Source organism: Garra rufa, chromosome 21 (genome assembly GCF_049309525.1).
Source record: "Garra rufa chromosome 21, GarRuf1.0, whole genome shotgun sequence".
NCBI classification, from domain to species: domain Eukaryota; kingdom Metazoa; phylum Chordata; class Actinopteri; order Cypriniformes; family Cyprinidae; genus Garra; species Garra rufa.
The window spans coordinates 3,674,393-3,696,761 of NC_133381.1; the positions used below are offsets into that span (position 1 = coordinate 3,674,393).

General features: G+C 34.5%; 1 protein-coding gene across 1 annotated transcript in view; it reads right to left on the bottom strand.

The window, feature by feature from the left end:
- Nucleotides 1–19,854: 19,854 nt before the first annotated feature.
- The window catches only part of LOC141296367 (uncharacterized protein C14orf132), a 27,884-nt gene continuing 25,369 nt past the window's right edge, over nucleotides 19,855–22,369 (bottom strand). Inside the window, exon 2 of the mRNA XM_073827611.1 lies at nucleotides 19,855–21,099. Within this exon, the coding sequence (XP_073683712.1) occupies nucleotides 20,863–21,099 (237 nt within the window). The 3' untranslated portion in view covers nucleotides 19,855–20,862. The remainder of the gene's footprint in view (nucleotides 21,100–22,369) is intronic.

Here is a 22,369-nt window from a genome sequence, read left to right on the forward strand (position 1 = left end):
CACTCGGTCCTGGAGGGCCGGTGTCCCTACAGAGTTTAGCTCCAACCCTAATCAAACACACCTGAACCAGCTAATCAAGGTCTTAATAGGTATACTTGAAACTTCCAGGCAGCTGTGTTGAGGCAAGTTGGAGCTAAACTCTGCAGGATCAAGTTTGGTGACCCTTGGTTTAGATCATCCAAATATTCCATGCAGACAAAAATTGCATGTTTTGGATACATATTATTTAGTGCAGAACTCTGAATGGTGCTTGTCAGATTTTTCCTGAAAATAGATTAAATTATGTGGTTCAGTGGATTCAGTTTTGGGCTGTACTGTAGACTCAGCCTGGTTCCCCTGAGAAAGACACTTAGTCAAATTGAAATGCAGTTCAAAACAATTTTTTCTTGCAAAATCTGATTTATTTATGAGTTAAAAAAGGATGCTCAATGAGATTCAAATGCAGGTCCAGGCTTGATTGTCTATTGGGAATTGGTTGGATCAAGAAAAAGGCTGGAGTCAAGTTTAACTTGAAATGAGATCAGAAAAAGGGTCAGACTTTATTTCATGTTGAGCTGGAGTTCATAGTGATCATCTGAAGCACGTTTGCCATATTTTCCCGCTCATACATGACATTCTCAGGATTGTAAGAGACGCGTGCTTTAATCAAAACCAAAAGGTGAGGAGAGTTCAGGAAATACTGGACATGTTTGGCAACTTGAGCAGATGGAAATGATTTGCAGAGTTTGAAATTATATTTCAGGCGTAAATCACAGTTGCTGAAATGCTGTGGTTTGCTAAGAAACACAAAGACTGACCGCAGTCAACATGTTGTGTAAATGTTTGTATGAGTAACATGTTAAAATGACAAAATTTCATTTTGCCCACTGGAAATTCTGAGATGTTTTGTTCATAAGTAAACATCCTTCTGAAACACCAGGGACTGATGGGTCACTTTCACTGCTCAGACTTTGGAAACTTCACATAACGAATGTGCTAACACATGAAAAGGGAAAATATTATTATTTACTAATAGTAATTGATTACATTTCAAATTTGCAAAAAAGTGTTATTGGATGAGGCTGGGTTAAAAAAAAACACTGTTTCATTTTCTTGATATACTTGAGTTATAGGTTTTTACAGAGGGGTTTTAAATTCCTCTTTTTATCACTCCATAAATCAGAGAATACTGTCAACAGATAGAAACGCATACCTTTTTTAGAAATAAAATGTTGTAAACCAGGTGATTATACATGTAAAAGCTTCAGTAAAAGCTTTCACAATATACACTCTTAAAAATAAAGGTGCTTTAAAAGGTTCTTCACAGCGATGCCATAGAAGAACCATTTTTGGTTCCATAAAGAACCATTCAGTCAAAGGTTCTTTTAATAAGCCATCTCTTTCTTACCTTTTTATAATCTGAAGAACCTTCTTTCGCCACAAAGAACCTTTTGTGAAACAGAAAGGTTCAGATGTTAAAGGTTCTTTATAGAACCATTTAGACAAAAAAGGGTTATTCTATGGCATCATGAGTGTAGGTAGGAATAAAACTGTAAAAAAATGTAAGTGCTGCCGAAGTGGAGATACAATGAAATATGTATTTTGCATATTTTCTTTTCACTAGGCTAAAACAACATATTATACAAAAGCCAAACTGATCAGTTCATGAAAAAAAAACAATGTTTTTGCTTGTAGTATCTTAATGTTTTAATTTACATTCAGTTTACATACCTGTTCATATCACACATTTTATAATGGTACAAAACACTCTCAAGCTGAATAATGCTTAAAGGGGTCATCGGATGTCCATTTTCCACAAGTTGATATGATTCTTTAGGGTCTTAATGAGAAATCTTTGGTTAAAATTTCTCAATGGTAGTGTAGGGATGGTTCGATACGTGTATCGGTACCGTTCGGTTCTCGGACAAATTCCAAATGGAAGTGATCATCCCTATCACCTTTGTGAGGGGACTAAGCGAATCTGCTTAGTGCTGACAGACACGGGTGTGTTTGACTTGAAGCGGCGCTGCAGGCACCGATCGGTTTATGACATCAGAGCAACGCGAGAGTGATTATAACGAGAATATGGAACCATCAGCTGTCAAGCGCTTTCGCAGTATTTTGATGTCATACACAGATCGGTCGCTGCAGCGCCGCTTCAAGTCGAACACACCCGTGTCTGTCAGCACTAAGCAGATTCGCTTAGTTATGCTAACAGTAAAAAGACATTAATGACATTAAAACAGCGACATCTGCTGACAGAGACCATGCTGTGTTGTCACGTAAACATCCCAGCTGAAGATAATTATGAGGAAATTACATCGCTCCCTTCGCCAAGTGCATTGCAAACGACTACATTATGACATGCACGTGCCCTAAGTCCCCCACAAAGGTGATAGGGATAATCACTTCCATTTGGAATTTGTCCGAGAACCGAACGGTACCGATACACGTATCGAACCATCCCTATGGTAGTGTAAAAAACACTCTTTACCTTGTCAAAATCAGCCCTTTTTAAAGAGATCCATTCTGTTGCATGTTCCTTAAATGCTAATGAGCTCTGCTCACTCCGCCCCCCTCTGCCATGGGATGATGAGCCGTAATGTTTACTTTACCGCATTTAGCCATTTTTAACTGTGAAACTTGCTAACTAGCACATTATTAAGAAAGGCCATTTTCAAAGATGCATAAAAAACCCTTATACTCACTTCTGTGGGTGAAGCTGTATCACAAATGTGACCCTGGACCACAAAACCAGTCTTAAGTCGCTGGGGTATATTTGTAGCAATAGTCAAAAATACATTGTATGGGTCAAAATTATTGATTTTTCTTTTATGCCAAAAATCATTAGGAAATTAAGTAAAGATCATGTTCCATGAAGATTTTTTGTAAAATGCCTACTATAAATATATCAAAAAGTAATTTTTGATTAGTAATATGCATTGTTAAGAACTTAATTTGGAGATCTTTAAAGGTGATTTTCTCAGTATTTTGATTTTTTTGCACCCTCAGATTCCAGATTTTCAAATAGATGTATCTCGGCCAAATATTGTCCTATCCTTACAAATCATATATCAATAGAAAGCTTATTTATTGAGCTTTCATATGATGTATACATCTCAGTTTTGTAAAATTTAACCTTATGACTGGTTTTGTGGTCCAGGGTCACAAATGATTTGCACGAACATAAACGCATATGTAGATCGGGATCGGCGCCTTCCTTTCAAAAATGAAAGTAACGTTAATCCTCTGCGTCTTCAGCGGCTCGGATCAGTAAATGACGACTGCTGTGTTCATTATTACATCCAACAACAGAACACCTCAATCGCTCAATCAGAGACATTCTTGTCTTCCCTTGCACCTGAGTCACACAATGGCGATTAGAGTCGGACTGTTTGAGCTCGGTGAGGGCGGGACTAAGGTAAGGCGCTCATGTCAATCAACTATCGTGGGAGTGGCCTCTGTCTGTGTGTCGTCACCGACAAGAAGCTGAGAATGAGCTGATTTTAAAAAGGGGATATTACTTTTAAAGATGGGTGGATTTTTATCATTGTAGGGGGGTTGTGTACACAAACTGCCAACACAAATTAATGTTCAATCAACATCTAAAAGTGAGTTTTGCATCCAATGACCCCTTTAATATATCGTTTTAAATGCACTAGATTTTGTTGATTGCACACTGATTTTGTTTGTTTGGTTTGGAAAGCAAATGAAAGAAAAGGAAAGGAAAGTTTGTTCTTGGAAAGTTCAGAAAGTCACATACGCTGAGAAAACAATGGAGATGCAAAAGCAGACAAATAAACGGATGTCGTTCAGACACAACAAAAACTTCAGGACGTTTTTGGCTGAATTACAATTTCTGGACAAAAAAAAAAAAGACACAAAAATAAACATTCCAGCACTGTTAATTAGGGGTGTCAAAATTAATCGTTTTTTCGATGCATCGCGATGCAGACAAGGACGGTTCGGTATCGGTTCAGTAATAGACCATAACCGATTATAACGGACTCAGTCCCGGTGCCAGAACACGCGACCCAGGGGGCTTGCATGATTTTCCGGGAGGGAGGGGGGTTGGGCTAATGAGGGGAGTACTCTGTATGAATGAAATAATTCTTCAGATTTTAACTGAAAGAATTATTGCCACTTTCTTTACACACTTTTAACGAATTTACAAACATCAGTGTGTATTTAACAAATGTCTTTATTTTTTTGTTAGTAATTCGTTTAAAAGACTGAAACATTAGCTATTTGTATTTGGTTGAAAAGACTGGCTAAAAGCACTGAGCGCGTCTATCTGGCTCAGCACCGTTTGTTGATATTGTGAGTGCACATAAATAATAGTAGACCTTTTGCAGTTTTGAAGGATGTAGTACTCTTACCTTTATCAACAAAAATTGTGTATTTTAGGTTTCCACTGTTATTAAGAAAAAATGCAAGTGATCGCGTTTGAGCTTCCATGTCAGCTGCCACTCTCCACACAAACGATTGGATATTCGTCTAACAGCGCACATTTATCTCTTTTTTAAATTCAAGTCGTGTTGATTTGAGAAGGCTAAATTTATCAAACATGCTCAACTCATTGCCGCTAGCCGCTTGTTCGTTAGGTCATTACTTTAAAAAAGCAAAAGCTTGAATTTAACAAACATAAAATGTTCAAAACATATTTCTAAATTAATTTAAAAAGGAAACAAAACGAAATCTAGCCACTTTGCCATTAGTATCCAAAACTGAACTATTTTAATTGCTGCACGAACCACTAGCGTAGCCAGAAACATATTTTCGGGTGTGCATCAGAAAAACTGGGTGTGCCACATTTATTGTAAGATGAATGTGCAAAAAAATCTGACTCGTATTACTAACAATACAGATAGTTACATATTAAAATTACCAGATAAGTGGTTGTAGCCTATTCGTCTTGCCCAGCGTGCGTCCCTACAACTCCCCCCTCACTGACAGAATTTCATGTTTTTCACGCCATACTAACGTCATTTTAGATTCCGAATTGCAAAAGGCATTCACTTTCTGTCTTTTTTTTAACCATTTTCCGAGCTTTCTCGCTCCTCAAGACTGCCGTGACGGTCACCGACCGGCCGCCAAAATATGCAATGCGGTTGCCAATCGCGACACTTGACTTTTCATTTAATTATCACTTTATTCGCGACACACGCTCCGCTGTTTTTTAATTCGTAAGTTTGTATACAATTTGCACAATCAGCATGATATTATTAATAGCCGACAAAAAAAAATAGCCGACAAAAAAATATATATATTGCATGTTGCATTTATACTGGCCAAAATAAGTTTTTCACTTAGGCGTTAACACAAATTAAGTTTAAAGGGTCACATAGGCTACTTGATGCTTAGTATTTAGCGAAAATAAATGCAATTATTCTGTAAACATATGGTTAAGTGTAATATAAGATTTGAGGATTTATTAGCCTATCTGTAAGTAGGCCTATCCTACTTGTTCACGTACGAAGTATAGGCTACAGAAAGAAAGAAAGAGAATTCGCCATTGTACCACATAACCGGTCCTGTTTTGGGCATCCCCACAGCTGCTTCTTTAAGATGAATACGCACTTTGTGTTCTTATTTAAATGTATTACCCTATCGCGCTTACTGCATGATATGGAGGCGCCTGCACAATTTTGAAATAACTTTTTCTGATTTCAGTACACTCACGATAACACCAAAAGGTTGTGCTTTTGTGAAATAGAGGAAAGAAACAAGATTTGTCATCGTAGAAAGTCTCCGTAAAATGGAGCGCGTCACAGCATCGAACCTGCTACTTGCCTCACAAAGCACAAAGAAATCCACAGAATGCTTGAAATGTAGCCTATATTAAACGAGAAAAAAATCTCTGTCGCAATGGAAAGGTAACATTTCTCTATTAGGGGTGAGCACAATCTAACGCAGGGTTAATTGTAACACACGTGGTTTAAATATTTCCACACATAGCATAACCAAATTTATGGTATTTACTAGTTGACATAGCAACACTATAAAGAGAAAAAGTGTGCGAAAATGTAAAAGTCTTTTGAAGACATCGCTGAATATTTATTTTACCGTAAGTTTCTGGCTGAAACACTAACCTGATTTTAATCAAAGTCGCAGATGGTCAGTGCTTTTTAATGTGCCCAGCTATATTAAACTATGCTATTTTATTAAATTAGCGATGGAGTTTACACTATTTACTTTTAGTTTCTAATGAGAAACCACAAGAAACAGGTTAATAAAGACTGACACACAGTTGCTTTTTAATGTTCAGAAATTATTATTTCAAGATAAAGCATTTTGGCTCGTTTATGCGTCTCGTGTTCTATGAGAACTGTGTATGGAGGGAATGGAGTGTTTTTCTGAATGTCTAAAAATGTTTCCTCTATTTGCCTACATTGTTTTGAAATATACTGTACAGCTGTGCGATCAGGGTCGTGCATGGTTGCGATATGTTCACTGTCAAACTCCAAAATGCGATTATTTTAAATTCTTTTAAAAACGCCATTATTTTATTGACAAAATATTATAGTTTGTCGTGTACTTTTTCATTCTTCCAGATAACATTTAAAGCTGTCATATGGTCGTGTTACAACAGATGCCGCTCAGATTTTGTAACATCTTACTTCCTTTTGAGGTAAATAATGAAAAACGTTTACACTGTAATTATGAAACAAAGCGACATATTTGTACTACACGAATGTGAAATTAATGTGGATAAATTATACTCTGAACTCCACGTGGATATAAACAAACTGAGAATTTCAAAAAGTGGTAGGTTGTGCCCCGCGCACCCCTAAAGACACGTTCGTGGAGATGGCGAGTGCAGCGTCGGCATTCGGTAACTTCATCTTTTCAGAGTTCAACTTTTCATCTTTTTCAGCCGACACTGACTGAGAAGAAAAAACTAGTTTATTAATAAATAATTAAAATGTTTTCTTTCCCCCCAACACATTCATCATTACTTTTGCCAATGCAAGCTTTATGCGCGCGATGGAACGCAGAATGGGCTTTATATTAAAGGATGAGTATAGGTTACTATATTAATCTTATGTTATTATATTAATATATTTTATATAAACGTGTGAGTAGTTGACTAGAACAATATTTAGTCGAGGGGAGGCATACGTGGCCCTTTTCGTTTTTTAAATAAAATGCAGTGACATTTCGAAAGTGCGTCTGCGTTGTATTGCAATGCACGAGTTATGCATGCGTAATGAATCAAATGTTTTTGTTTTATTTCACTTTTTAATGTGTGTGTGCTTTGGTCTTTCTTCGGGGTGCTGAAGCAGTTGCTAGCCCCTCTTTATCGCCGCCCATGTTTATTACGATTATTGAAATATTCTGCATCTAATTTTGGGTGTGCCAGCTGCCACTGTGGGTGGCACCGGCACACCCTGGCACACCCGTGGCTACGCCCCTGGCACGAACTCTTCTGATAAATCGTCGGACCAGAACGGGGCTCGGGTCTGAGAGTCTCAGGCTGGGCTCGTGCAGGACTCTATTCGTTCCCTCTTTTCAATTAAATAAGATCTGAGCGGTACCTCTCGGTTGAAATCGTATTTGGTTTAGTTTTTCGAGTTTAAAATGACTATAGCGGCAGCTTTTATAGCAAAAGATATACGGCCCTTTTCTGTGGTGGAAAACCCCGTCCACCTGTTAAATACAGTGGAGCCGCGATATAAGGTTCCCTCACGCTCAGGCCCGTCGCGACAAGGCAGGCAAACCAAGCAATTGCTTGGGGCCCCGAGCTGGCCTGGGGCCCCAAGACAACGACTGGTTAAGAATAAAATGCAGTGACAAACTGTGTGAGCGCCCCATTGATAGTGAATGCAGTAAAGTGCAATGACAGTGTTATCGGGATCCCCCTCAAGGGGGCCCCCCTCGCTGACAGCAGCCAGCCAACCACGCGATCTCTGCTGCCGGCAAAATACAAAACTTCCTCGGCAGTCATGAAGCGGAATTATGCTTCAGGAAGCCAAAAAAGAAAGAAGAGAAAGGAAGAGGAGGATAAGAAAAAACAAAACAGTGGTAAGTGATAAATTACACATGTAAAATAGCTCTACTTGTCTTGGTGCAATTTTGCAGCAGGTAGGCTAGCAGAAATATGTTTATTTATGTTAGCTAAGCTACCTGCCTGACAGCAAATGCTGCTTGTAACGAACAGTTAGAGCAACTTTTTTTTTGAACGGAGGAATATGGTTACATACTGTAATATGTTTTTAACGGGATAAGGAAGACGCAGATCTGTTCCAGAATCGCTGTTTATCATATTTAATGACATGACATTGCTATAGCTTTGTAAAAGGTTTTGATGAAAGTGGCATAGCATGCTAAACCATAAAATAAATTCTGTGCATCAAACATTAGCTTGGGATGTTTTTAAGCATTGGTAGTCGACTCACAGCTCTACTAATAATCAGTAAACATTTAATTATAATTTCATTGTTTGTTAACAGTAAAAAGTGTATTTATATAGCACATTTCATACACAACGGCAATTCAAAGTTCTTTACATATAAGAAATTAAAATAATAAAAAGAAATAAGAATAATTAAAACAGTTTAGAAAAATAAAATAAAATAGAGTACAGTCGGACGAACAGCTGCACAGTGCTCATTCAGTAAATGCATAGCTAAAGATTAATTAACTGTCAATTTACCTTCCATTAATGATTGTTATTATTATAAAGTGTTACCATCTTTTCTTTCTCCCTCAAGGTGCTTTGCTTAAATTTCTCAGCCCTCAGGCTCTTCCTAAGGATACCTCCACTGATGAAGGTAGAGTGAATTTCTCTCACTGACCTGAGCTGAGCTGTTAAAAGTGACCTCTTTCAATATGCTAACAGTGAAATGGTAATTTCACATTTTTTTTAATTATTATTTTCCCAGCTACACCATCAACTTCATCCTCAACATCAACAGATGCATCACTTCTCAGTGCTGATGTTTCCTCTTCAGCACAAGGTACCACAAGCTCTATAATTATAGCTGATATCCTGCACAGCCCAGAGTTTAAACTGATAAGTGTGTGCTGTCATATTGTTAGAAAAAAACTGCAAATCACTACTGAATTCCCATCAAACTGTGTAAATACTAGTCACTTTTGCCCATGGACATTTCAGAATTTTTTATATACAGTAGTGCCTGTCAAATTTCTAGGTGTCAGACACTCTGTGATGCATTCTGTACCTGAACAGATGGATTATATTAATAAAAAAAACATTATTTTTTATTATAAAACTGTATGGCTATGCTGTGGTTCCTTTGTGTGTGTGCAGGGGGCCTCCATGTCCATTTTGCTTGGGGCCCCCAAATTCCTTCAAACGGCCCTGCTCACGCTGACACTTTTCAGAAAAGATTATGCCGGAACTTGTAACGCGCCGATTCTCCTGGCAACAGTGTTACTTATTAAAAGAAGACAACTTAAATGAGCAACAGAAATTAGAAGTAAAACCATCGCAACCGCACACATGCAGTACTCATGGCATATAGCTGCAGACTGTGCACAGAACGGAACTCTGCTCTTAAAGGAGCCACAACATTTTCACCCATTACAAACGCTACAACGAAACCAAAGCCCGGGTATTTACTTTTGTGTATTTGTTTTAAATGTTGCTGTTGTCATCTGTGTCCAGACTTTAGTTTTGTTTGATACACTCAAGAAGTGTGTTTTCTTTGAGGAGGTAAGATTAAAGTTTCAGTTCATATATCTGACTGTTTAACACAATTGTATATATTTGAAGTAAAATTGAAAAATTGAGTATGCAGTGCATCGTCAATGCATCGTGATGCATCGAGATATTGTATTGAACCGAATCGATGACATGATAATCGTAATCGAACCGAACCGTAAGACCACTGTAGGTTCACACCCCTACTGTTAATATTCTTCCCAACATGCTTAATTTATTTAATTTGGTTTCTGATGTAACATTGAAGAGAGCTATGATTATTTGTTCTTTTTTTGGTCAATCTAAATAAATAAATACAATTAAACCATAACTTATTCTTAGAAAACAAGGGCAAATAGCAAACAATATTCTTCATCGTGCAGATTTATGATGCAGTGCTGTGTTTGTATTTCAGAACAGAATGGAGTATTTTTAATGTGTTGATTTGGTGTCTGGGTTCCTTCATGAATATATTTTTAGCGTGTGGTTTTAAAATGGTCTCGAGCTGTGGAAAGTTTTTGGGCACATCACAGCTTTCAAAACACGTCATGTCCACACTTTAGACAATTACACAAACATGGCAGCAAGTTCACCAGGGTTATTATCGTAGCTAAAACCATAAAAAACATTGTTTTTATTTGAAATAAAATATAATAAAAATAATAGTAATAATAAAAAACACCTAATTGTCAAGGCAACATTTCTCATTTTCATTTAGTTTGAACTAAAGTATTAATAACTAAAAGTAAATCATCTTAAAACTAAAACCTAATCAAGACTACATAGATTTATTTTAAAAACTACTAATCATGACAAAACCAGACACTAAAATTGCTAAAACACTGCAGGTCAATAGGGTAAAAAAAATAATAGTTATTGCCTTACCCAATTGGTTGATTACATTGATAATTGCAAACATTTTTTGTATTACACGTTTTCTAAAATGTTCGGTTTAAATATGCAAATGAGGCATTATTTAATGAAATATGTGCTAATGTGCATACATTTCTAGAACATAAATCAAAACAGTTTCAAAATTGTTGTTTAATATTTTTGACATATTAGAGTCAAATGTTTTTACTCATTTAATCACTCCATAATTCAGAAAATAATTATAGAAAACAATAAATTTTTTTGCAATTTTTTTTAAGGGGAATAAAATGCTGTATATAATCAAGCAAAAGATATATGAACAAATCCCTCTGTAAAAATCTTAAAAATATAGACAGGAATAAAAATGTATAGTTTGGTGTGTGTAAGTGCTACTGAAGTGGAGATTTATGGCTCAGTGTAGGAGAAAACGGCCTTTAGAAAATGTATTGTAATTGAAATCTATTGACACAAACAGATAAAGTGCTATAAAATAAACCTTAACAGTGTCTTTTGGATGTTTTCTTTCCACTAGTCTGAAAAAGCATTTTATGAAATACTAAAAACCCTTAAGTAAAATCTCACTGTAATAGTGTATCACTGATACTAACAACACTGAAGTGCTGCAGTAATATGCTAGTTCATCAAAATGACACAATCTGGAAAAAAAATGCCAATTTATACAAAAAATCATCCCAAGTTTGAATATCATCCAGATAAAAGAAACACTAACTTTATTGGCTCTAATTTTCCAGCTGTTTTCAAAGTCATTCCCTGCTTCACCCAGCACCCAAAACCACAGAATCACATTGAAAGTCTAGAAACATGTTTGAAATTCATTATAGTGGGTGTGACGGCTGGACTGTGAGGAGTCATGTTAAGATTGAGTTTCTTAATGACTTGTAATGCCGCCTGTCCAACTCAATAAAGCTCTGCCAGACGCACCACAATGAACCGGCTCTCTGCCACACCAAACCAGAGAACACACACAAGAAGTTTTCCACAGCGCAGAGTGCACTGACTTTACCGTTGTAAAGGAAACACTCATGAACGTGATTGCCTTGTGCCAGTAAAACTCACCAACTTATACAGTACTGTTTGGACATGTTCCATGGTCTTACCTTGTGTTTTTTATTTTTAAATGGCACAATGGTATTACCAGGCTGTTTAATTTATTTAGTTATTTATTCTTTCATGGCAATGTCAAAAGCATGACAATGCACAAGTGTGCTTTTCAAAACCACAGTTTAAAAATATAAAATGCTTTGTTCAGTTTTGAAATAAAAACAATGCTGCATAGGGCTGGGCAATTTGGCTTAGAATCAAAATCTCGATTAATTGAACATTTTAACACGATTACGATTAATGAACGATTATTTTATTTATTAATAAAATTATATTTAATTATATTTATATAATAATTATTTTTTTGCCCTCATAGTTCACTGACAAGTTTTGTACAGTAAATATGTTCACATATTACAAGCGAGAGATTTTTGGATGAAGGGTGCATTACTTGATTTTAAAATAATTGAAGGAAACACACTATCTACGATCTATGATTATTAATTGAACATCAGTGTTGAACAACTGAAATTAAAGCAAGCATTGCTTAAAACGAAAAGTCACATTTTTCTTAAATTAGTGAAAATAAATAACTTGCACTATTGGAAACAAAATAAATAATTTTCAATGTTTTTCATATTAAAAGTAGAAAATAAGCAGTATCTCCTCTAAATAAAATTACCCTTGTATATCCTGTAAAAATACTTTTTACTGTATAAATACTGTTTAAGCTCTCCATCGACATGTCGGCGGAATAACGGAACGGAGCGCTTGTGTTTTTTAAAGGGAAAGTATATCTATTTTTTTATCTATTTATAAGGGAAATAATCTTCCTGGAAAAATTTTAACGATTATAGGTTCTGAATGTCGATTTCGATTATTTTTCGATTAATCGCCCAGCCCTAATGCTGCATTATAAAACTGCACAATCATAAACATTATTTTGAGCTATTTTTCCTTTGTTGCTCAGAACTCAGAAGTCGTATATGTTTGTTTGTTGGTTGGTAGTTAAAGGAGACTTTTCTGCTCATTAAGGCTGTGTTTATTTGATTAAAAATACTGAAAAAAACTGTAATATCGTGTAGGGCTGGGTAAAAAATATCGATTCTCCGATTTTAATCGATCTTCAATTTAACGCAACGATATCGAAGTTCTTAATAGATTTCACTGTTGCACATTTACAGTCTTTTTATTTTTTTACAGTAATGTGCATTTTGGAGTTTGTTTACATGGTGTACAGTGGATGCACATATTTATGACTTCTTGTTACAGTGTTCATTTAAAATAAAAGTTGTTTAAAATTAATAACTGTGTGCACCCTATTATTAATGTAGATGTGTATTTCAGTAATAAACTTAAGTAGGAGAGTTCCAGTTACCAGCATTTATATCAAAATATAGATCCCATGTCTGCAAAACTAACATTTTAAATGAAATATTGTTAGCTAATCGATATCGAATCGAATCGAAATCGAAATGGAATTGAATCTAAACCATAAAAATAAGAATCGAATCGAATCCCGAATTGGTCACAATATCTAGCCCTAATATCGTGAAATGTTAATGCAATTTCAAATGGAATAAATTGCTAAAAAGCTGAATTTTCAGCATCCTTACGCCAGTCTTCAGTGTCGCATGATCCTTTAGAAATCATTTTAATACATTATCAGTGTTTGAAACTTTTTTTTTTGGAACCTGTGATTCTTTCAGGATTCTTTAATAAAATTATTAGTTAAAAAAGAAAAGCATTTATTTAAAATAGAAAACTTTTGTAGCAATAAACACCTCGTTCAAAGTCTGGCGTCAGTAATTTTTCATTGAAAGAAATTATTACTTTTATTTAGCAAGAATGTGTTAAATTGATTACAAAGTGATTTCTGTTTTGAAAAAATGCTGTTCTTTTTAACTTTTTATTCATCAAAGAATCCTAAAAAAAGCATCACAGGTTCCAAAAAAAAATTAAAAATTTGGCAGCACAACTGTTTCCAACATTGATAATCAAAGTAATAAATCAGTATATTAGAATGATTTCTGAAGGATCATGTGACTGTGAAGACACTGAAGTAATGGCTGATGAAAATTCAGCTTTGCATCACAGAAATAAATTATATTTTAAAGTATATTAAAATAGACAAGTGAAAACTGTGAATTGCAATACTATTTCATAATGATACTTTTTGTCTGTATTTATGATCAAATGAATGGAACTTTGATGAGCATAGAACTTTTTAAAAAACATAAAAAAATCTTACTGATCCCAAACTTTTTAACATGCTATATATATGATTTTATTTTTTATTTATTTATTTACATGGTAATGCATGTGTAAAACAACACTTTAAAATATATAAACAGATAAACACGAAAATTAACACATTAAAATGCCCAATTCTGTTCTGATATGGAAACTGATGCATTTATTAATATACAATTTTTTTGTGCTTTATTCCCTTGTTTGCTTGTTTGCTGTTTATTTATTTTCAACAGAATCAAACAAAAATGGTATTACAAAGTTTTTAGTTTTTTTATGGTAATACCATGTTTGTTTTTACATGCTACCATGGTATCACGATCCTGTTTTTAAATTGTCCTCATGTGCTGATTTGGAAGTTTCTTTATGAATTATATTTTATTTTTCGTACAGTCTCTTAATTATCTTTTCTTTGGTTTTTAGAAATAGAAAGATAGTATGTCTTTTAGGGTTAAGTAGTGTTTCCTAACCAAGACCATGTTTTTGGTCACAATACCATAGTACAAGTATTAATGGTTCTACAGTCGTGGCCAAAAGTTTTGAGAATGACACAAATATTAGTTTTCACAAAGTTTGCTGCTCAACTGGTTTTAGATCTTTGTTTCAGTTGTTTCTGTGATGTACTGAAATATAATTACAAGCACGTCATACGTTTCAAAGGCATTTATCGACAATTACATGACATTTATGCAAAGAGTCAGTATTTTCTTTTTCAGGACCTCTGCAATTGGACTGGGCATGCTCTCGATCAACTTCTGGGCCAAATCCTGACTGATAGCAACCCATTCTTTCATAATCACTTCTTGGAGTTTGTCACAATTAGTGGGTTTTTGTTTGTCCACCCGCCTCTTGAGGATTGACCACAAGTTTTAAGATCTGGGGAGTTTCCAGGCCATGGACCCAAAATCTCAACGTTTTGGTCCCCGAGCCACTTAGTTATCACTTTTGCCTTATGGCACGGTGCTCCATCGTGCTGGAAAATGCATTGTTCTTCACCAAACTGTTGTTGGATTGTTGGAAGAAGTTGCTGTTGGAGGGTGTTTTGGAACCTTTCTTTATTCATGGCTGTGTTTTTGGGCAGAATTGTGAGAACATTCTCACCTGAGTTAACAAGACGATTACTGAAATGATCTCAGCAGGTCCTTTAATGACAGCAATGAAATGCAGTGGAAAGATTTTTTGTTCGGGATTAAGTTAATTTTCATGGCAAAGAAGGACTATGCAATTCATCTGATCACTCTTCATAACATTCTGGAGTATATGCAAATTGCTATTATAAAAACTTCAGCAGCAACTTTTCCAATTTCCAATATTTATGTAATTCTCAAAGCTTTTGGCCACGACTGTAGATCATGGTAGTTGTGTTGTAATCTCTGAAGCACCAAGTGATTGTTGTCTGTGTCTGTGAGCCGTTCTGATGTTGTAATCTGATTTAGTGAGAGGTACAGTCATGTCAGGAAGTGTTTGTGATGGCTGTAATGTCTCTTCAGTTTACAGACACACTCATCTTGTTATGTAAGTAAATATAAACAAACTTTCCTGTGACATGATGGAAAACTTCAGCTCTCGCTTTACGCAAGGAGTAGTTCCCTCAAAAATGAAGACACTGCCGTTATTTATTCTTCCTCATGTCATTCACATCTTAATCAAAACGTTTACTCACACGAATGCTCTCAAAAGAAGGTACAAGATTCATCCTTGTACCTTATTTACCTCTGAATGGTACATATTAGCACCTAAAAGTAAGTATACAGTACATAAAAGTGTACATATTACGACCTTAGGCCTTTTTTCTGAAAGTTTGACTTAAAAAAATAGTAAATTATTCTTATGAACTGCTGATATGGTGCTTTTATGGTGTTTTTTGTCATTATAATTATGCCGTTATAATGTTTCATTACAAATAATGGCATAATATTTAACTAATGATGGTTTTATTTTTGTGTGAACTATTCCTTGCATTGCTTTCTGTCCATTCAGCAAATCATCGTCACTGTTATTAGAAAAACCTTCATTCAGGATTTGCTTGCGGAAGTTATCATCATTACTTACCATTATTACTGTTAATCATAGTCATTATTATTGTCATTGCCAAACAATATTACACTGCATACTTTAGGCTGATGCTGGTTAAAGTTAATTCTTTGAGCATCGGCGCCCCCTGCTGGCTCATATCAGTGTTAAAATGCACAGTTCATACAGAGCAATGCTATATCCGCTGTCTGTGAGTTATAGATAATTTAGGATTATTATTATATATTTACTGATTTAAATTATTTAAATCTAGGTTATTTATTTCTTTAAAATTGTTTTATTCTTTTTATATAAAGTTGAACTTCTTTAAAGGTAAGGGAAGTGGTTTATTTAATATTTAATTATTTAATAATATAATATCTTCTATATTAACAAGATTGCTTCTATTAGGGTGCAGATTTCTTGTAATGTATCCCAGAAGCCTCACTATGAAAATACTAGCTCCTCTGTGTTTCCAAATTTTCAAGCCATCTCACTTTCTGAGTTGTCAGACACTATTTTAAATATGAAATCAACTACTTGCTCTTGTGATGTTATTCCTACAAAGCTGTTGAAGGATGTCCTGCCAGCTGTTTTGCCCAGCTTACTCTCTATTATTAATAGCTCTGTACAGACAGGTACTGTCCCTTCTTGTCTTAAACATGCCGTGGTCCAGCCTTTGCTCAAAAAAACAAATCTTGATCCCACTGATTTAAATAATTATAGGCCAATTTCAAAATTGCCTTTCCTGCACAAAGTTTTGGAAAAGGTTGTATTAAACCAGATGTCCCCTTACCTAACGTCTAATAATATTCTGGATCCCTTTCAGTCTGGTTTTAGAGCAAAACATAGTACCGAGTCTGCTCTTCTAAGAGTAGTAAATGATCTCTTGTTATCTGCAGACTCAGGTAAATGCACTATTCTTCTGCTACTGGACCTGAGTGCAGCTTTCGATACAGTAGATCACCACATTTTGTTAAAAAGATTACATTCTGAGGTTGGTATTTGTGGTACTGCATTAGACTGGTTTGTATCGTATCTCACAAATAGGAGTTTCTCGGTGGAAATCGGTGAATTTTCATCTAACTCAGTTCCTATCACTTGTGGGGTACCTCAGGGTTCTATCCTAGGTCCACTTTTATTCTCTCTGTATTTGCTCCCGCTTCGTCATATATTTGAGTCTCATCAAGTTTCATACCACATTTATGCTGATGATACTCAGCTTTATTTTCCTCTAGAATCAGGTTCAGATTCATTGTCCTCCTTACTGGCTTGCTTAGAGGACATTAAGAATTGGATGGCAATTAACTTCCTACAGTTGAATCAAAAAAAGACTGAAGCTATCTTGTTTGGCCCTTCTCATCATTTACATAATTTGAGACCTTCATTGTGCCCCTTTGAAGAAAACATTCGTGATAAAGTAAAATATTTGGGAGTCATTTTTGATCCTGAACTCAAATTTGACAAACAAATAAACTCTGTAGTTAGAGCCAGTTTCCTGCAGCTTAAGGGGCTTTGCAAGCTTAAAAGTTTTCTTAGTTTTAAAGACTTAGAAGTTGTTATTCACGCTTTTATTTCAACAAGGTTGGACTATTGCAACGCTCTTTACGCTGGAATCAACCAGTTTTCATTATCTCGGCTACAGTTAGTGCAGAATGCTGCTGCTCGTTTTCTGACAGGGGTAAAAAAGAGGGAGCACATCACCCCTGTGTTAGCTTCACTCCACTGGTTACCTGTTAAGTTTAGAATTGATTTTAAAGTTTTAGTTTTAGTTTTTAAAGCACTTCATGGTCTTGCCCCCACTTACATTTCAGATCTCCTCCATTGCTATTCCCCTGTTAGAACGCTTAGATCATCCTCCCAGTTGTTATTGACTGTCCCAAAATCTCGGTTAAAATCTAAAGGGAACAGGGCTTTTTCGGTTCATGGTCCTATGCTCTGGAATTCTTTGCCCTTATCTATCAGATCATCCCCTACATTATCTTATTTTAAATCGTCTCTTAAAACCTATCTTTTTTCTCAGGCTTTTGTTTAATTTGAAGTTATTATGTTGTATCTCTATTGTCTTGTGATGTTTGCATTTCTTATTTATTTTTCAATGATTTTATATTCTATTTGTCTTAATGCTTTGTTAGTTGATTTTTGGTTGTGCAGCACCTTGGTCAGCACTCGTTGCTTTTAAGGTGCTATATAAATAAACTTGACCTTGACCTTGACCTTATATTTTATTTTTTTATATTTATTGTACAATTAACAAAATAACATAAAAAAAATTAATTTCAAAATTGTTTTATTGCTTCCATTGTCCTTATTTGTAAGTCGCTTTGGATAAAAGTCTTCTAAATGACAAAATGTAATTTAAATGTGGATATTTGTTTGTTTGGTTGTTTATTTATTTTCTTGTGATGTTTGAGATGGACATCCCTCTAATAAGCTGATTGTGTGTTTGACTGCTTTGTAGGTAAAAATATTCATAGGAATTACATTCGATATGGATTTTGGACTCATATTTTGCCAAGAAGAAATATGTTTAAAGTTAAAACATCTTAATGATGGATTAGTTTGTTTTGTCTTCACAAGATGTTAACTGATTGACTGGAGTGGTGTGGATTACTTGTGGATTATTGTGATGTTTTGATCATCTGTTTGGACTCTCATTCTGACGGCACCCATTCACATCCATTGGTGAGCAAGTGATGCAATGCTAAATTTCTCTAAATTTCTCTGATGAAGGATAAACTCATCTACATCTTGGATGGCCAGAGAATGAGAACATTTTCAGCAAATATTAATTTTTGTATAAACTATTCCTTTAACATTAGCACTGATGCATTCTGGGAGGCTTACAAATGATGTTTATCCATAATGCATATAAACAGTGATAACATTTAGGCTGAGGAACCTGAGAGCTTATGATTGGCTTTAGATTGATTGAGCCACCAATATTGTTTATAAACAAAGCTCGTTAAAAAAGGATATGGGCTCATTATGAGAATATCAGGGTAATATTTCATCCAGCTGAGGTCTGAATTCATCACTGACTCCATCAGACGCCGCTGATACAGCCGTAATCATCTGTGTGTCGCTTTTGATTTAGAACTAGGTGACAGGGAAATTGAAGGATATTGGTTGTTCAAACTTTTAATATTAAATGGCATTTTCACAGAGAAAGCAACAGAAACAGATTCATTCAACTCTGATTTTAAAAATAAAGACTGTTCTCACAAATATACTATACATAAATCAAGGTTTTTTATGATTAAATCATATTTGTTGAGGGCTTCAAAAATATACCTTGTATACAGTCAGACAGGCTTTACAGATAAATGGATAGAAATATAAAGGCAGAGTTTCATGCACATTGTGTCTTCCAGTGTAAGTGTTATTGTTTTACGGTAGTCTGAACATAATCCATCGTAAATCCAAAATAAATCATTGTGTCTTCAGGTAAAAAGGATAAACTTAGTCACTTGTGTTCATATTGTCCCCATTCAAACTGAATAATGAGGATATTCCCTACAGGAATTCAGTCTGTTAGTGTTCTTAATTAGAAAGGATTAATCACCATGCCAACAGCTACTCCTGCACCAGAGATGATCAAAGCCGCTTTGGTGTTTCGACGTGTTTATATCAGATGGGAGATGATTCAGTTCACTTCATATCAGATTAATCTGATATTAATAAGTGTGAAAACAGAATCTGACTGATTATACAGCCACCTTTTTAAAATTAGTAGCTAAATATACATTGCATATTGTTTCATATTTGCTAGTATAAAACAAGTGTGAAACTATTGGACTGAAAGCAGGGTTATTATAGTTAACTTAAAAAAAACAGTAACTGAAATAAAATGTTTAATTGTATTTATTAGGTTATCATTGTATTATATTATTATTTATTATTTTAAAAAGATTTGTAAAAATATAACTTTGTTAACATAACTAAAATTAAACAAACTTAAAAAATATATATATATATATATATATATATGATAATAAAACGACAGAAACACAAAACTACATTACTAAAACAATATATATATATATATTTTTTAATATACACTACCAGTCAAAAGTTTTTGAACAGCAAGATTTTTAATGTATTTTAATGAAGTGTCTTCTGCTCATCAATCTACATTTGTTTGATCCAAGGTACAGCAAAAATGCTAAAAATCATTCTAGTATTCTGATTTTCTGCTCAAAAACTTTTGTTATTATTATTATTATTAGGTTTCTTTGATAAATAGTAAGTTCAGAAGAAGAGCATTTATCTTAAACAGAAATCTTTTGTAACATTATAAATGTCTTTATCATCACTTTTGATCAATTTAAGGCATCCTTGCTAAATCAAAGTATTAATTTCTTAATCCAAGCTTTTGAATGGGATAGTGTGTTATGTTAAAAAAGCTTTTTATTTTGGATAAATGTGGATCCTTCTATTCATCAAAGAGTCCTAATAAAAGAATTTGCTCGATTGTTTTAAATATTGATAATAATAATAAATGTTTCTTGAACAGCAATCCAGCATATTAGAATGATTTCTGAAGAATCATGTGACACTGAAGACTGGAGTAATGAGGCTGAAAATTTAGCTTTGATCACAGAAATAAATTATATTTTAAAATATATTCAAATAGAAAGCAGTTAGTTTGAATAGTAAAAATATTTCACAATGTTACTGCTTTTGTTGTACTTTGGATCAAATAAATGCAGGCTTGGTGAGCAGAAGAGCCCTCTTTTAAAACATTAAAAATCATACTGTTCAAAAACTTTTGACTTTTTATTATTCCATTTTAGCTTTTATTCTATTAACTGCGTCTGCTGTTTCTGGCAATTTTTAAGGAGCTCAAGTTCATTCAGTGAATTGAATCCTTTAGCAGCTGATTTCCTCATATGAACACGACTCAGTTCTGCTGGGTGTCCTTAGATGGTGAAGAGAAATGACAAAATAGTTGTTTTGTCATCAGTGATTTTAACTCCAACTGCATCTTCACCGTGAGTCTTATAGCTGCTCCATCCTCAGAAAGTAAAGGCATAAACCACTCCGACCACCACGATGTTTCCTATGGTGGCAATGATGGCGATCCAGAGCCAGACGGCGTCGCTGGACACATGCTGCGTCTCCTCCTGCTGGACCGGCGCTGATGATGCAGGAGGCGCTGCGTTCACACTGGCCGACGAGTTAAAGAGAGAGTGCTCCGCGCTGCAGTCGTCCAGAGGAGACGCGTCCATGAACGCTCCACTCATCACTGGAAGCTGAAAGACAGAGAGTTCACGAAACCAAACTGAGCAATAGTGATACTTGGCTCAGCTAACGCTACAAATAACATTTGTACTTTTAGTTGTTGCGTGTGCGAAATATCTGTAAACAGTCTGACGCTGAGGAGAAAAACCATCAAACTGAAGCAGAGCTGTTGTTCTGCCAGAAAAATGTTGCTTTGAGTGAATGGCACAGTTAAAGACAACCGTTGCACAAGACAAGCGTGTTTGTGGCCTCAGGCTGTTTCTCACACACATGCAAGACCCGCGGAGGGAACTGGGGCTTAATTAATGTGCCAGAAATATTTAGAAAGAGGGAAGTGAGAGTGATATATTGGGTGAGACAATCAAAGCCCAGCAGTGCTGTTCATTGGAGCAATAAAGAGACTTGTCTCATGTCTACTGTACATACAGTATTTTTCAAATGAACACAGAAAGCCTTTTCTCATCCACACTGACACAAACATGATTGCCACAAGTACTTCATGCTTTAGAGAAAAGAATTGGCTTTTAGTATCGCTCCTGCTGGTGGATCACTGTATAACCACAATATCTGCTAAAAAGCAGGAATATTTAAATACATTTTTGAACTTTTGTAATGAAGCATGTTGTTTTTAGTTTTGCATATGAACTTGAGGCATCTTTACACAGCAAAGGCAGCACAGAAAACAAATCTGAAGTGGCATAAAACCACAAAAAAGTGCATTTACGCAGACTGTTTAATGCTGTTCTAAAGTGGCATAAATTCACTTACAAAGGAACTAAAATCCTGGGAAACGTAACATAACAGTATTACAGTATTTTTGATTTTGAAAGGTAATTTTTAACACTGTAGTGTTGATGAGAATTTGACTGAGATATGATTATAGTTTTTAATAATAGCTAGATTTTTTTTCTAAACTGTTTTCATTTTATTTTTTGTTGAAGTATTTTAGTAATAGTGTTTGTTTTAGTCATTTTTATTAGGTTTTGTTTATATATATATATATATATATATATATATATATATATATATATATATATATATATATATATATATATATATATATATATATATATATATATATATATATATATATATATATATATATATATATATATATATATATATATATATATATATATATATATATATATATATATATATATATATATATATATATATATATATATATATATATATATATATATATATATATATATATATATATATATATATATATATATATATATATATATATATATATATATATATATATATATATAT